Below are 17461 nucleotides of genomic sequence, written 5' to 3' on the forward strand. Positions count from 1 at the left end.
AAATTGTTTGCAATTACAAAGGAATTCACACACAGGTCTTTTTAATTCTGTTAACTCGTGTTAATTCCGTTTTCTCACGCTCAATTCGTTTTCGTTCACTGGGAACAATTTCTTTTGTTGGTCCATCAAACTAAATCGGAGCTGGCAACACTTCCTTTTGTTTGTTTAAAAAATCGAAGCGGAGCTGGCGACAATTCATTTTGTTGGTTCAACAAAATGTTTGTTGATATTGCTGTTTGTTGTCTCGACCAAATTATTTTACCATATCGATTTTTTAACAACTACTTGATTTTCATGTTGTCCATACAAAACAAATGGATGATTGCTACGAAACAATGCAACGAAATTTTTGTTTAAATGATACCAAACAATTCTGATGGTGCAATAATTTTTTTGTCGTTGTAGCAAAACTTTTTTCCGGGTGTTTGTACTTTTCTTGTGGAAAAGACTTTTAGCCTGCGAAATTGGCGAATTTGTGAATAGATGAATAAAAAAATTAATCAATTTGTAATTCCATTTTTGTTTTGATAGGTAGTTAATTAGTTCCAAACTAGACGGACTTGTCGTCTACGCGTAATTACACGTCACTTTAATTCTATTCGTCAACATGTTGTATCGCTACACACTGAGACTCAAACACGTACTAGAATTAAGGGATATCGAATAAACTGTACTTGATTGAGTCTAAAGCTCTGTGTCTATGACTGTTTAATTTTTGCCCAACTTCTGTGAAAATTCCATGCGTTCCGTATTTTATTAATTCCGGGCGTAATTTTCGATCCGATGCTCACAGCGTGTTCAGACTTCGCGCAATCGATTCCGCTCACTAAATTACGTCGAAACGGTGAATTTTCAAAAGAACAAATGGAGTAATTTCCAACACTTGCTTGTAGATCAAGGATTATGTGTCCCATTTTCAAATAGTGCGTTAAAACGACGTCGGCTCATGCGCATAAATGAAGTGCTCGAATTTGTAGACTAAAGAACTTCTTTCAAACTTCACACTAGACTAAAAATGCCCACTTTTCGCACTCGTAATAGAATGTAGTATCTTTAATGATTCATTTTGAGTCGCATGACTTTGTATGGGATAATATTGTGTAGCATAATTTTATGTACGATCGATCTGTAGCATTGGTGTATACTCAAATTCCTCGACGTGAATATTCGCTTACGCTTTACGAATAGATGCATATTTGACAAACAATCTTACATTACATCTACTGCAATAAATTCAAGCTGCCAACATTTTAATGTGCTTTAATTCATTATTGACGAAATCGTACAAAAATCACTACAGATATTATGTTACGCCTTGGTCCCAAACAGTACTATGTACAATAAATTACAGGAGAAGTATACTTATGCTTGAGAAATAACTGAACAAATCAACAGTTCAAATAATAAATAGAAATAAATTACAATATTTAGGTTTAGGCAGTAGTCGAACTAATCCACTCAAGTATTTCACTTATGACAAATCCAGTCTTTGGTCATTTTTAAATTGAACTCATAAAATACAAACAATTGACAATAATGCGATCCTAAATACGGAATAAATGTAAAACTATCCTACGGATGGCTGCTTCAGTTTCTCACCAAATAATTAGTTTACATTAGGATTGTCTTCGAGGTAGGGTCGAATTTGGTTTCCAAGATCCCGTTGAAAGTCTCTCACCGACACTTGGGATTGCTGTGAAATAATTCGAAACAATCCATTAAATGAGTACATGACCGTGACTTGACGCGAATGCTCTTACGACTATTACTCGTTCGTACTTTGAAACCTTTGAAATTAACTTTCAAAATAAATCTTTTCTACTTGTAACCCAGATGCAGATAGTCTACGGACTATCATAATTAAAAATCATGATTAAAAAATGTCACATTCCAAAATCTTACGCTCAACGCTTCGCGCCACTCAATGTTAAACAGCCTGACCAATCCTCTGAGATTTCTTCTGATAATTCCCAGCAATTCAGATCTGGTTAGCACGAAGGGAGCTTCGGTTGTGGTTGTTGTCATAGTTGTATTTGCATCTATCAAAGTACCGGTTACACTAGTTGTAGCACTGGAGGTAGTCGAGGGGCGCGAGGTGGACGAAACATCGGGTGAAAGATTGCTGTTAACTATGGCACCAATCTGGTTAACCGCTGATTTAGTGTCGTTCACTTTCTGAAACATGGTATAGAAGGTTATACCGACAGAGGATAAATAAATATTCCCATCGTTAAATTATCTCCTGTAGATTCATAGCCTGTAGCAGGTGTCCAGATATTTCAAACCGTCTTTATTTCAACAAGCAATTGATTAAAAAATTGCCCAAATCTACCAGAAGAATGAAGCCATTGAAAACTTAGTGCAACGGTGAGAGGAGCGGTTCGGAAAGATTTGAATTACGTTGCAATATAAAAAATGAGTTTGTACACAGAACACTGCCATTACATTTTTCGTGTACTAGGCGTTTTTTCGCCCTTTTGAAAATAATACCGATAGCTGACTATCTTTTTTATGGTAATCCAACTTCGTCATTGCGATACGGTGAAAAAAGTTTTGGCAACTGGAAAATGTTTTTAAACATTTCGATATGGATGATAAACGATTTTATATCGTGATACAGCCAAGACGCTTCAGATATCAAGATTTGGAAGTATTTTACTTGGAATATGAAAAGTCACCGAATTTGGAAACCGAAATAAAACACGATCCGGTTAAATGCTGCTCCAAAAGCCAAAACCATGCATAAGATTCTTAACCCGTTACGTGAACGTAATCCAATAATCATACATACATATATCATCTACACCCATAACTTCGTCGATAAAACAAACTTTCTCCTTTGCATGTCCAGCTAATCGCCTTGTCGTTGCGTATACCTTCATTGACGTGACACGTAAATGTCACCGTGACGTACATTAATATCGATATCGCCGCCGTTACGGCGGTTCATTAATTTTCTAAAACGTAAACCTCGCCTCCCTGGTTCTTTGTTTTAGCCTTAGGCTTTTTCGTACGGCATATGAAATCTGGTGCAGTACAAAATAAATTCATTGACGTATACGGAAATCCTGTACAATTTCGAACCGAGTACGTTAAAGGAAATTTTTTGTTAAAATTACAATTTTATGTACAGGCTAGCAGAGCTCAACACTCTACATGGTAGTAATATTATCCTCATTTTCTCCGGTTCAGCAATATTTCTGAGATTCAGTGACTTGTCTCAAAACGTGGGTTCAAAGAGCTTTCATTTAAGGAATATTAAACATTGAGTTCAACCATCGCGTTATCGTTCCTAATTGGCTCGAGATTATCAGTTTGGTGGGGATATTTTCCGCGCAGCCAATCGCGGGACGCTATTTTCATTGCAATCTCAACTGTCGCTACAATGTAATAGTACTCTAATTCGCATATAAGTTCCACGACGAGATTCCGGAGAGACGGAACAACTGGAACCGGACAATGCGGATTTCGGGTGAGCGCACTTGTGCTTTCTATCGATAGATTTGGCGAATGATATGAATCTGTGCTGAAACGTACGGTGGCCAACTAAATTATTTCACCCTCGCGTCCACGTTATTTTTCGCTATCTGTGTGTCATAATCTTTGAGGTTATGTAATGTTTACTGTCGAGTTCGTTGCGGTAATCAGTAAATTTGTTCTCAGACTGACTGAAAAGTATATTTTACTTTTTCCGCGTCTCGCGAATAACTGATTTTGATATTAAAGTGTTTCGAGCGTGGTGTAACGCGACCGATTCACGAGTTTTTATGAGAATCTATCTAATTCTTTAATTTATTTAAATTTCCTTGTAAAATGATCGTGCTATTCTCGAAAAGTGCGTTCTGGCCAGCCAGAGTTGAATAAATTTTTTACAGATTTTCCATCCACATATTTCTATAATTCGCCGCGAAACAGGCTTTGAGATTACATGCTGCAAATTATGCGATTCTTAATTCCTATGGTAATTTATTGGTTCTAGCTGACCAGAGCGCAATTCCTAACACAGAAACAATCGTATCGCGAAAAAATTGAAAATGAATCAATTATTGACGAAGAAATGAAACGGATTCTCGTAAAAAGTCTCAAATCGGCTACAATGCACCATCTGCAAAACACCGCAGACGATAAGCGTTGACAAATAACCTGTCAGGTTAACCACAATAACAAATATAGCAGGGCATCGGGATACATGCCGCGATTATTTGATCTAGCTTTTTCAATTTTTTTTTTTCAAGTGTTGCGCATAAAAACTTACAGGTAATTGTAGGTATAATACCTAATTCGATAAGCGTTGGTACGCTTGTAAAAAGTTCGCAGCTTCTTCCTCTCTACGCTTTGAGAGTATAATATTACTATATAAACAACCAGTTGCGATCTTATTCTATGACGGGACCTTTTTGTAATATGAGATCGGATCCGTAACGCTTATAGCTAACGAGAAGAAAATTAATTCCACATTTTACAGTTTGACTGGTAACTACAAATTAAAAACTTTTGAAGAATTTGAAAATAGTTTGTTTGATAAAATAGATTTTTTTTATCACTAAACCCGAGATGTGAAATGTCAATGTTCAAGGAACAGCCCTGCGAGAGTACGTTTCGTAATGGTGGTACTATGCATTTTTCATACTTTTCATGTCCTGTTATACATAAATTGAAACATTCGGTTCACAATAAATGTTTTAACCGATGTTTAAACATCCCGACAGGACATTACGATACCAATTTATGGAAATGGAAATGGAATTGGTAACTAGCGTTCGTAGGCAGCTCAAGAATATTGACTGTCAAAACTGTCGCAATGTTCTGAATTACAAAATTTCAAGTAAGCATTTCTGAAGTTTCTCAAGTGTCACAAAATAGAAAACCAACCTCAAAAGCCAACCTGGCCAACGTCAAGACGACTCCTGGCTTCTGCTGACTTGATACCTGTCTGACCCCGCGTTTAATTTCTTCGCGATCGATAGTCTTTGCAATTATTTTACCCTCCAAAGAATTCAGGATATCCAATTCACTCAGACTTGGTACGTAGGAATCCTCTTTCAACAACATCTTAGTAATAAGTGATGCGATCTTTTCAGTAGTAGAATTTTTCACTTTCCTGTCGATTTCATCCTGAACATTCGAAGGATCGACTTCACCAATGATCTTCTTCGTATCATATTCCTTCGAGTCGGGATCCGCTTCTTCAACGTCGAGGGGAAGATAGTCTTGGTAGTAACTATGTGTTCCCGGCAGGGCAGAGAACCTTTCCTCGTCTTGAACTTTTCCCGAAGGATTTTCGGTCACTTGCGATAGGCTCTGATAGTATGATTTCTGATCTTTTCGAAACCAGTTTGAGTACTTATCTCCATAGTCATATTCCTGGTTAAAAAATGTATCAAAATTAGTTGAAATTTACCGATGGTTTCGAAAATAACTCTCTGAATTTTCTCATTTGTGTCAGACTCTGATGCCTTTTGCACTGAAATGTTCTATCAACGTGGTTCTATTCGAGGTTGATCATAAGATGCGACTTGCAAGGAAGGTATACCAGGTCGACCTTTCCGATTCGATTTCTTTTGTAACATGTTATAGTAGACCTTTTTGGTATACAATTGACCTTCATGCGTAAAAGTGTATTTTTTTTTAAAGACTTTTGGAACCAGAAATAAACTCACCTTAGATTGAGCTGGATGATTTCGCGACTGCCGCCACTGCTGTAGCTGGAATGGATCGTTACTTTCAAATTGGGACTTTAATGAACCTCGGTATTCGGCCCCGTAATTAATGTGTGCGGGGTAATCCTTTCCGGTCTGTGGGTATTTGACAACTTTTCCCGCTTGTTGTGGAGTCCAATACGTCCTGACAGGACTTCCGCTAAGAGGTCCGATATAAATTGCCAGTAGACAGCTCACGGCCCAGGTTTCTATCACTGCCTGGTGCATCTGTAATTGAATATTTCAGAATTTCCAGTGGGTCTCTTGTAACTTAGTATACGATACGGTCTGTTCAACGGTTGGCTTTACAATTTGATGTGATGCACGCTGTGAAATTGGTGCACATAATTTAGCAACATTCTCATTTATTTGGAAAATGTCCCTGCAACGTGGAAAATAATTCACTGCAATTGCAAATGGAATAATGACAGTCACTAATATTTTTGGTAATATCGCGTTATTATTTCGTTTTCTTAATGTCAAAATCGTATTTTTCGTTCAACTTTATAAATCGTTTCTGCTTTTATTTGCAAATGGATTCTATACGGGTCACGAAGTACCAATTTTAAGTAACGTTGACATGTTTTTTCACAGAGAATAAGGTACTATAACTCAAAGAATATCTTTGATGCAAAATTTTTGTGACTGATTTAGAAGATCGAGAAGAAATTCGTCTCGAATGACTTGTAAGATTTGATTCACTGCACAAAATAGACAGTAATTGAAGAAAATTTGGCAAACGTTACACTTTTGGCATTCCAAAAATCATACTATATTGTAGTTACTCAGAAAATAAATGGTGAATGAACTTTTTCCAGTTAAGATTCATCTGTTTTCAACTTTGTTTTACCTACAAAAAAATCCACCTCAAATAAATCCACGGTAATTGATTTGTATCACCGATGTTACACATTTGCGTCATACTTATTTAGTATATTTTTTTCTGCATATAAACGAATTTTGACCTATCTGTTGCGCAAGAATACTGGCACTTGAAAGTATGACTTTACACGGTATAAGCTATACAGGAACAGGAAGCAGTTCCCATAATGAAAAAGTAGTATGGATTCGATTTCGCAACGCTTTTCCTCTCTCCCACGTTTATTCATCGATTACTATCACCTCGCAACAAATCGCGTGTTGATAATTACAATAGTTTCAGGTGTAGAAATTACAATAACATATCATTTTCATGCGAGAAAAAACATTTCGGCCTGAAAGCACATGCGTGGTCATGGGGATACGGAGAAAGTACGAGAAATCCCCATCGAATTCCTACGGGAAAACCTATTGCGATAATCACCGTTACGTAACGATTGTTTACCGAAGAGTTTATACGCAAATTACCATCGTCGTTCTGACGTTTGTATAATATGGATATAAGCGCAATAACGAACGATGACGAATTTTTCAGAATCATTTATCGCAGGCGAGTCAGCCTCGCATATGTTATAAAACATAATTAATAAATTAGAGTTACGTGAATATCACTTTTCCTGTAAGGTTCTCTGGATTATTCGAGGTAGTGTTGTTAAGTCACCCGCGATACGTTTCCTTATGCTAATAACAGCTGACGTAAAAGGGAATCAAGACGCTTTCTTGACGCTTAACACCGTAATTACCCCTACACATCGACACCTGTTTCGTAACTTTATTGACACACCTTGATTTGGAGCTGAAATGATGCGTTACAAGTACAAACCGCAAACAAAGTCAACTTGCAATAAAAAAAAGTCGACATTGTCAAAATGTGAAAAGTATAGTAATATTTATATTATCGCTCAAACTTCGAGAAGCACCCTAAAAATTAAGCAGTTGGCACTTGAGCACATAAATAAATTCTATGGTCTCGATTTGAGTTCTTTTTTGCGATTTGAATAAAACGTTAAATTTTCACTTTTCACTTACAGATCGGGTTGTGTTCTTTGTATACGTACTTAAGTAGGTTATAAGACGAAAACTCTGGAGAGGATAAAACTGGGAACATGGGAATACTGTAGATTCTTGTTAACGTCACTCAACTACTCGGCTTATTGCTCATTGTCAGTTTCAACACGAATTACTTTCAACGAATTGGCTTTGCTCTGGTGCACATACTAATACAGCTCTACTGCGATTGTGCAAGAATGTTTCATGGCTTTCGCGTCATACTCGAAACCAATCGTGTTGCATAAAATATCCAATATCGTGAAAAAGCTTCACCTCGAGCATACAATGGTTATATTCTAGTTATTAGCAGTTCATCAAAGATGACTGCATATTTTTCGGCTGCCCGTTTCAAATATTAGCGTATCCGTGATCCATTCAACAAACTATATGTAATTCGTTACAGGCCTTATCTGATCTGTTCAACTTTGGTTTTCCAATTATGAACTCACAATACCGAAAGCATCGTCACTATTGCAAGTAGATCGATTTCGATTCAAGTTGAACGAAGAAAAGTTCCCATTAGTCCTAGATTTTTATTGATTTGATATTCTTTGTACGCTTCACCTTTTTTCACCAATTATCGTTGTATTTTTCCCTTGTCTCCTCTTGTTTGTTCCAACAGCTATTAAATTCTGAATAAGAGATAGTATTCGCAGTTGATCAGTATTCAACATTTACTCTGTGGTTTCATGCAATCAGTGACTAACAATAAGGATGACCTACTTCGAGAAAAACTTCAGCGATTTTTAAAGACACTCCTGTGATTTTCAGAAATTGCAAAAATTGTTGAAATTATTTTACGCTTTAGAAGATTTCTGAACATTTTGACCACTGAAGCGGGACGGATACGAAAGCTCAATCTTTTTCTTCGTCTAAAAAATTGTTTTCTTGCTACATCTCTGCCCGCCGATTTACCACGCAATTCAGCATTTGACGCAATTGCAGGTTTACGTTACGTTTAACTTCTGAATGAAGTTTTTTTATTACACGTAATATTTAAACTGCACAACCTTATTTATAATTTATTAATTTATGCTTGCACAAAACAGTGGTCGCCCAAATTTTTTTTAAGCCTATTAATTTTTTGTTTACTCGTGTCTTTCGATTTCTTATTTTCTTTTCAGCGTTAACTTCATCACACACGTGATCGAAGCGCCTAAATCTATGGGAATTCAGTTTCACTAAACACTGGCCTGCACAAACCCGTGGGTAAATTGATTACAAATAACGAATGGTGAATTTATGCACTCAGATTCTAATTATTAAATCTCACTGTAAATAATTTCACATAAATTTAAAATGTATCAATCACTTACGATCGATCCAGTTTCTCTGACATTATCTAACATCAGACGACGTAAAACTAAAACTGACAGTCGCGATGGTTCGCAGAGATCGCTGGTTGACATGGTGTGCATAATAGGTGCTGGGGTTCACTTCTGATGTAACGTTATTTTCGACACTATATTTCGACTACGTGATGGCCCGCTCCACGTGCATTGAATGTTATTCCAAGGCAATCCTGGCTTATGAAACTTCAAAACAAGTTCGCTGAATTCTCAATGGGAAGTTTGGTGTTAGAGGTGTGCGTTACTGACATTTTTTTATCAAAATTATTTGATGCTGGAATAAATATCAATTCATTTGAATTTTCCCTCATTTGATGTGGTTAATTACTTGAACGTCAAGCGTATAGTAGACTAACATCCTAGTTTGTTATACTCTGATATCGTGACTGTAAAATTGTTACATGGATATCGACATCAATTTATGCGAAAGGCTTGCACAAGATTCGAGGAGCATAATGTTCTTGAAGCTTCAACTTCCAAGGAATTGTCTCATTCTCTCATACTCTTACATTATCGCTAAAATATTATCTCTCCCAAATAACCTGAGATGGAAAAGCCTTTCGCTAAGTACGTTAAAGTTGTGATTACTAGCAAAAAATTTTCATTCGTTTACAAAAGTACCAAAGTAACTATCTACGAAATATCTCATTCATCTACAACAACTATTCAAATGTAGATTATTGCCCATTCCATGTTAACGTTTGCTTGGACGAAAAATTCGCAATCAATGCAATTGACTTATATCTAAATGATTTCGAGACAAAAGTGGTAAGAAGGTTGAAATATTTCTTTATTTGCGTTTTACCTCAATTTTTTTGAAGCATCGAAAAGTATGCCACTTTTATTTTCTACGATACTCTTTTTCAGAACGTTTCCTGCGCATAAATTGTTAACATAGAAGACATTTTTAAATATTTTTATGAATGTGTTAAAGTTCACGGTAATAATTTTACGTAATATTACATTGAAATGAAATTTGGCAAAATAATAACTTATAAAAATCAGATTTATGACTGAAAAGTGACGAAAATGTCGCTAGATATTTGAAAAAGAAATCTTCCGCGATGAATTCGCGAGTACAAGAAATTTTTTACCACAGCCTGCAAAGGAAATCTTCAAAATATATCCGGCGTCTACATTTTCATCGCAGAAAATTTACTTTTTTTCTAAATTACTCAGTATCATGGACTTCAAATTGTAGTGATTCAAACCGGATCGAATTCTATCTGAGTAATGACACCGTTACAAAAAACCTCTTCACCGCACGATGTGTCCTATCTTCAAGTTGGTCAAATAACCAAACTGATATCTCCGACGAGATCTTCGACATGGAAATTAAATTGTCAAAACAATCCATGTATAGTTGAAACCACATCGACATAAAAACTTTTCGCGTTTAAAAGTAACCGGCAAATTAAGTTGGACGGTAAAAGTAACTCTGGTCATTTAAAAGTCAATTGAATCACATTGTATTATTAAAGTTCTGCTCCTGCAGATGAAACCAAAAAACAGATTGGGTTTGAATGTGACAAAAACCATAACACCAACAGTCGATTACCAACGACTATTGATGTCGTATTAATATAATAACACTGGTTCGACACAAATTTGAATTTTATCTTAATATCCATTTAATGCTCATTACGCGATCCCCGAGAGTTGATTGAAATAATGAAAAAACTGATCTACAGAATGACGCGCACATACCGTTAAAACGTTCGCTGCCCCTTCACTGGTCCAAATCATTTCACTGTTACGCGGCAACAATCCATTGCTTTTCGCCCTGATAATTGTACAGCTTGAATAATCGTATCACAGTTCGGAATTATCCGAGCCCATTCCGAAGTGATAATTCAACAGCCGAGATCGAAGAATATGGTTAATGTTTTTCACACACAAAGCACCGGCTCGAATCTTGAGGTGTCCAGTTAGCACGTAGCCGGAGTGTCTTACCAGCAACGACCGCGACCACGTGGAGGATTCGATAATACAGAAGACGCGCCTTACTTTCACTCTCCGTCGAATTGACCACGTGGTGGACAACCGCCATTTCGTGTTATATTGCGTGCGATTGTATAATCAACGTTTCCTCAGACCCATTCCTCGAGCAATGCCCAGTCGTAATCGATCGAGGCTCGCAATTAGTAGCCTTCGGTTTTTTCATTAGGAGCGAAGAAGCTAAAAACTTTTTCATTTTTTGATTGAACTAAAATTGAAGCGTGAAAATCAAATTCTTGGATGGTCTTGACGATGTAAAATACCGTGGAAAACATATTTCATATATTTTTGCCAACGGCTATTAACGATTTCAACTAACTCTTCTAAAAATAGCCGTGGACTATTAATTTTCAAAACAAAGATCATGTGAAAGAATCAGCATGTATCGTGATCTACGAATACGAGAATGTGTGAGTTGACTTTACTTTTTAGCGCGTTTACACAAGCACCCCCTCTTCGGATGCCTCGACAAACTCCCGTGACGAAAAGCCGTTTATCAACTATATGAAAGATGTTTGGATGACGGGCGATTAACATTCGAATATTGCGAGAGATTTGTGCTGATGTTGAACTGCGGGTCGTTACTCCCTGTAGACCATCCATTAACAGATTCTCAAGACAAAATCACGGCCTTGAAATAACGAGGGAAATTTCATAAAAATTATCTTCCGCCTTCCATGTCTGCGTAAAGTAGAGTATTGAAAAAATTATTTGGTCATGTATTTTTTGATTTTTGTTCAAAATGACGATTGCAAAATTTATATACAATTCAATTTCACTGTTTTTCAGTTATGTGGATATACTTTAGCATGAGTGACGTCACACAACTGTTGTTGAAAAACCAAAAAATGCGACAAAACCATTTTTCCATAAACTAGTGAAATTTTCATGATATTTCTCTGTTACAAACGATTTTAAAGAATATGAATATAACGAATGAAACTTTCGTGAACTTATTGGTCGAAATAATGTTGGATTCACATTCGCAGTGACATCTCGTACGTATACATATGTATGAATACTTGGAATTGCAAAATTTTTCATGCAAACCGTCTAAACAGGTCAAGGATTGAGTTGTATTCGATAGAATGTCACAGCCGCATTTCATCTGATTTCAAGAATATTTTCATACATCACATTACTCAATCACACATCTTACGAAATATGTTAATCAAAGTAAACATTCCGTCTTGTTTCGTGCTCCGTCATAGCACACATGATAATATTTGCCGATGAGATTATTTCACTAGCTGAGGTTGTGTGGATAAATATAATATATACGCACGGATAGCTGGAACGCAAGCGTCATAAATGCAATCGGTAGAAATCCTTGTAACACTTTACCCCTCAATTATCCATAGAATGATCTCTGACCACAAAACGCATATAATAATGTTCTAGAATCTGGTGACCATGGCCAGTCAATTGAGTCAGCAGAACTTTGCCCACCTGCTCGTGTTCGTTTTTTTTTTTTTTTTTTTATTTTGTTCTTTGCTATTACATGTCCTGAATTATTAATAACGCACGAATTAACTGTTGTGAAACGATGGAAAGTAAGATAACTTGAGCGTACTCGCTGAAAGCTCAAAAAGCAAAACTTGAATGTATCGTGACGGTAATAAAGTAGTTTAAGTAAATATTGAAGGTAAGCAGTCCAAGAAAAATAAGTATGTTCTTTAACATCAGTCATCGACAATTGAAACTTGTTTTTTTCAATTCTCTTCAGTATTAATTGCTTCCTAACTCTACTATCTGCCGTATGAACAAAGGCCATTCGTCCAGATGTGCCTTTATCGCATGAATCTTGGTAACGACTTAAAATCTAGTGATCAATGATTTACTGGCAGTGTTATTCCTTGCGATGGTAAAAATTTGTTCTTGACCGCACTTCTAAGTTTGATTGAACGTTCAGTTAACCTGATTCTTTCAATTCAATGCCACCCCGAACTCAACTGCCAGCTAGTATTAGCTCACATCAGACAGCAATATAAAACAGGACAAGGATAATCAGTTCATAAAGTGTGATTTTGTGAAATCCTGAACGAATTACAAATAATTTTATTTCTTGTGTACTTTTTCCGCTATAACCCCGGTGTTCAATTCCTAGAAAGCAGATACGAACTGTGTCAATGTGTGCAAAGCTCGTAATAATAAGGAAAAATAAGAAAGGAAGTGTTCCAGGAAGTTTGGCAGAACTAAGTTGTATGCACGCGTAATATTTGCCATTACTAATCACCTCAACAATACAACGATATCTTTACAGTGTGGAAAAGTTTGGTAACCAAAATTGAGGTACATCCGATCACTTCTTTTCTAAGCATCTGTACGGGATTCATAGCTATGTGGTTTTACATAAGGCTGCGCAATGATGAGATCACACTAATCGTTGACCGAAGCTTTTTATTACCAAGAATAAAATCTCACAGCTAGCTAGATATTTTATGTGATGCGTAAAACGCGGTACGCGCAATGTTGACGTCAAAACTTGTCCAAATAGCGCATTTCTTCAACCTTCAAGCATCGCGAACTGTTTTTCAGACGTCTCTAAAACAGTCTCAAATACATCTTGGAAACAATCAATTTGGCCAAGGCTAAGACACGCAAGTGTGAACCATCGTAACAATAGACTGTCTAAATGCAAAACAACGTCATGATTAGCAAGTGTCAAATTTAAATTTAACCCAATTAGACACTCTCGTTTTATTGCATATATTGTCTTTCACGTCTTTAAGATGCTGTGACTAAAAACCAAGAGAAACGTCTTTCAGCTTCTATGAGAACAATAAGTCGGTATATTAGAATCGGCGATCTGGCTCGTGTGCTTGTAAACTGGAATTGGTATCGAAACACTGGAATAACTTATTAAGTCACAGTGGAATACGGGTCACTGGGTAAAAATATGAAGGATGTTTCAACTCACGGCTCAAGTTACCTTTATTATCGAGTACGCGGTAGCGGGTTGGCCAGATTGACTAATCGTAAGATCCCAGCGTTCGAGCCTCTCGGTCAATTATCAGCTGGACTAAGATGTGAACATTCAACAAACTTCTACCAAGTAGAATTGACCAAGGCTCGGAGCCGATGCCTTAACACTTGGAAAGAAAAAGGATGAATGGAAGGTCGGACACTGTTCACTCGCTTTGCTTGTGGCGCAGTACGGCTTGTATCGTCGTTTTTTTCACGAACGGTCAAAGTTCTTGCGGTTCCGCGGAGCAATTGAGCCGTTACATTTCAGCCGTTCAGCCGCAAACTCACTCGCGATAAAAGACCTTCGAAACACGCACGGCACGTTTTACCTCGAACAGAAATCAGCCATTCTATATCCCGGCTCATCGCACTGCTGATATTTCGATTTTCAAGACTCGTCGCGTTTTTCAAGAAGTCGACTCGGCGCGAATTGGGACCTTACTAAATAAGCGTGATTTGGCCAATGGCGTCTTTCCAGCGGGTGCCATGAACGAGGCCGATGGCTTTAAGGCTGGCCGGACGCGATTCCATTCCCAACACTGTTTTCCTCCGATCTTCTCTCCCATTCTCTTTCGGTCCATGGATCTGAACTCGACGAGTCTCCCTTCCGAGTTACATAACAGCTGTTTTCTTGCGGCTCGATTCATTGGCCACGGCTTAAAAACCGTGCTGTTGTAATTCTTATGCATCAAAAAACTCGCGGTGATAGTCTTTCGGCGTTAATTGATAGGCTAACCTTTGTGGCTTTGTAAGTTGTAGTCAGATGGACATTGTCGCCACGTTATTGACGGACGTTAAATTTTACACTCACAATTGTCGACGAAGAAGTTGACTTTCGAAAACGTGTAGGAATAAAATCTTTCCCACTTATAAATTACCTGATTTGAAGTTACACTTCGCTTACGTCACGACAAATATTCCGTCTGTTAAATTTCTGATAACATTCTGTGAGATTTGTTTTGAAAAATTCTTGACACTAATCATTAGTATTTAGGTCGAATGGATTCTCATTTTTGGGATTGAAATTTTGTTGCGTCAGGGTGAACGGCCAACGCACTCCAGACGAAGACAATTCGGATATTCGCTCTGTCGAATAACTTACCTCTGCAGAATTTTGCTAACCTTTGATTCACACTCTGTACACGTGGATTAGACACCGACATTGAAAATACGAACGTTTGGTATTGCTAGGTGAGGTGAATTCGGTTCGCGATAAGCTTTTTGATACTACACGCGAAACCAGTTATTGTTTGATCAACGTAACTCACGTGGATATGGGTTACAAATGATCGTTGACATGGAATTTAAGAAGTTGACGAAGCGAGCCTGATTATGTATTAGCTGCCCACCTCAATACTTTTGCCAGAGTTTAATGACTTTCTCGGAACGGTGAAATCCCAACGAGACTCTCGGCTGGTCCCTCGGACTGCAAAATATGTACGTAAGATGTTCGGTAATAAACCGAGGAATATGAAAATAAACTGAGATCTTGAAAACTGATAGCCATGGTATAAGAAAGGAAATAAACGATTGTAATTCTGAACTCCAACAGACACGCGTCGAATTGTAAAATATGTGTCGACGATTTGGCTTAGCAACGATTACGTCGTTAAACAATATTTTGCAACCTGTAATCGCAATTTTTTACTCGTCTGAAGAGTTGCGGACCGTCTGCTTCACTAGTAGATTTGAGAACATTCACAAAATCAAGGCTCGCGATAGCGGCGTTGTGAAACGGAAGAAACCAACATCTTTCACTCGCGCATAATTTTCAATTTTATTTATACGTCGATACTTGACGAGAGAAAAAATTGTTCGGTAAAAAATAATAAAAATAAAATAATAATCTATCACCAAATCCGTTGTGAAATGTGAAATTTTTTCAAACTATGCGACATGAAATTTGTCGGATCACACAGTTCGGTACAGTTTTGGTAGAAATTACAAAAAATAAAAAATGAGTTCCTTATTTCTTTTTCAACGTTTGTGAGGGGTTATGTCAATCTTGTTTCTGAACATTGAATCATTCATGAAAAAAATACCAAGGAAAAATATATTATTCGGTACATCGATACTTGTTGCATATTTGAGAGTATAGAATAATTCTTATTCGTTTACGGTGAGAAAAATTTGCGATGAAATTATTTTTATTGTTATGAACAAGTATTTGATTACGGACAGTTTATCTGTGAATATTTTTTAAAATCAATTAACCCTCTCTATTGTGATTAACGATTACACAATTGGACTTGTACATGAAAAAAAATTGCATATTTCAGACAACAAAGATATAACAGGAGGCTACTCATCCATCCAATAAACATTTTTTTTCTAGATGCAAATAGAAAAACCTCTCTTCAAATTGGTTAGTCTTCATAAAGGGAAGATAAGAGTTTAAAAAAATTGTAAGATCCGCAGCAAAAAATTTCAAAAAGTGGAGAAAACCGATTTTTTCTTCGCTTATCGCTTGAAATCGTCCATAGAGTTGTTTCTGAAAAAAACTCCACTTGCAGGCTTTAATTTAATTCTCCTCAATTTATTTCGTACGAACCAACCTTCGGTAGGGAGATTTCCTGATAATTTTTTCAGCCGAGCGTCGGCTAGTCGTAGAATTTCGATCCTCTCCGCGTGATTATCGCGTTACAACATCCAGTGTGATTCCTCGCGATGCACTTTGATTCAAGAGACACGCATCGAGACGCGAAACGTGTTGCACAACTCGTATAACCTACCAACCCGAAGTTCTCTTTGAGACAAGCCGGGCTTTGACTGCAGGGCTTTGCTATATACCGCGGAACGCATCTTGTCGAACCACAGATTGCCCAGAACTGAAGTGATGTGAGTCCAAGTCCCAGCTCCAAAGTCTCCGGCCAGCCATCAAGGTCGGTTGGATTTTTACGACACTCGAGTCACCGTCATTCCTCTGCTTCGTATCCGGAGCCAGGCTAAGCTGCGGCTGTGCAACAAACGGATCTTGCCGAAAGAAATTTGTCCATGACGCCGATTGTAACGACAGTCGAATCACCAACGTCTACAAGAGAAAAATTTACACCCAAAGAATTTTCTAACGGGAAAACCTTAGCTTTGTTTGTATGTTTAAAGCTTTCTCTGTGAACTCGGTTACTTTTTTACGTTACGTGGAATTTATCGGACGAGCTGAGAATACTCACGGTGAATTATTTCACAATGATTGTATAAGTAGTGAAGATAATGAATTTTAAGAAAATTTACTATCAAATTTTTGTTGTCTTTACAAGGTGATTTTATCGTTAAACAACGTTCTAGTATTTTTTTTTTTTTTGTTAGGCAGTCTCAAAATACTGGCAATAAAATGATATGAGGAATTCAATTATTGATTTTTAACTGACAAAATAATAGGTTCTACGAATTTACAATAATCTTTGAATTATTATCCCACTTTGATTCAGCCTGAAAATATGTGATAGATCGACTAGAACTTGTACAAATGAAATTTTTTTTCAATTTTCGAATTTCAAGTTATGTCCGTTGATGTTGAGA

The 17461-nt window shown here is 37.1% G+C and overlaps 1 protein-coding gene and 1 long non-coding RNA gene across 5 annotated transcripts in view; one reads left to right on the forward strand and one right to left on the reverse strand.

Moving 5' to 3' along the window:
* Positions 1–17461, forward strand: part of LOC124181446 — a 59808-nt gene that overhangs the window by 10527 nt on the left and 31820 nt on the right. The gene's annotated exons all lie outside the window — the stretch shown is intronic.
* Positions 1245–16760, reverse strand: LOC124181442. Of its 4 annotated transcripts, none has more exons than XM_046568021.1 (5): positions 16498–16760; positions 5661–5927; positions 4873–5364; positions 1903–2175; positions 1245–1693 (listed from the first exon to the last, which is right to left on the reverse strand). In XM_046568021.1, the coding sequence occupies exons 2-5, from the start codon at positions 5925–5927 to the stop codon at positions 1607–1609; spliced, it is 1119 nt and encodes a 372-aa protein (XP_046423977.1). In that variant the 5' UTR covers positions 16498–16760; the 3' UTR covers positions 1245–1606. The 4 variants fall into 4 exon arrangements, with proteins under 4 accessions (XP_046423977.1, XP_046423980.1, XP_046423979.1 ...); XM_046568024.1 differs by lacking the exon at positions 16498–16760 and adding an exon at positions 13896–14501; XM_046568023.1 differs by lacking the exon at positions 16498–16760 and adding an exon at positions 13908–14500.

The sequence above is a fragment of the Neodiprion fabricii genome, chromosome 4 (assembly GCF_021155785.1).
Source record: "Neodiprion fabricii isolate iyNeoFabr1 chromosome 4, iyNeoFabr1.1, whole genome shotgun sequence".
Taxonomy (NCBI): Eukaryota; Metazoa; Arthropoda; class Insecta; order Hymenoptera; family Diprionidae; genus Neodiprion; species Neodiprion fabricii.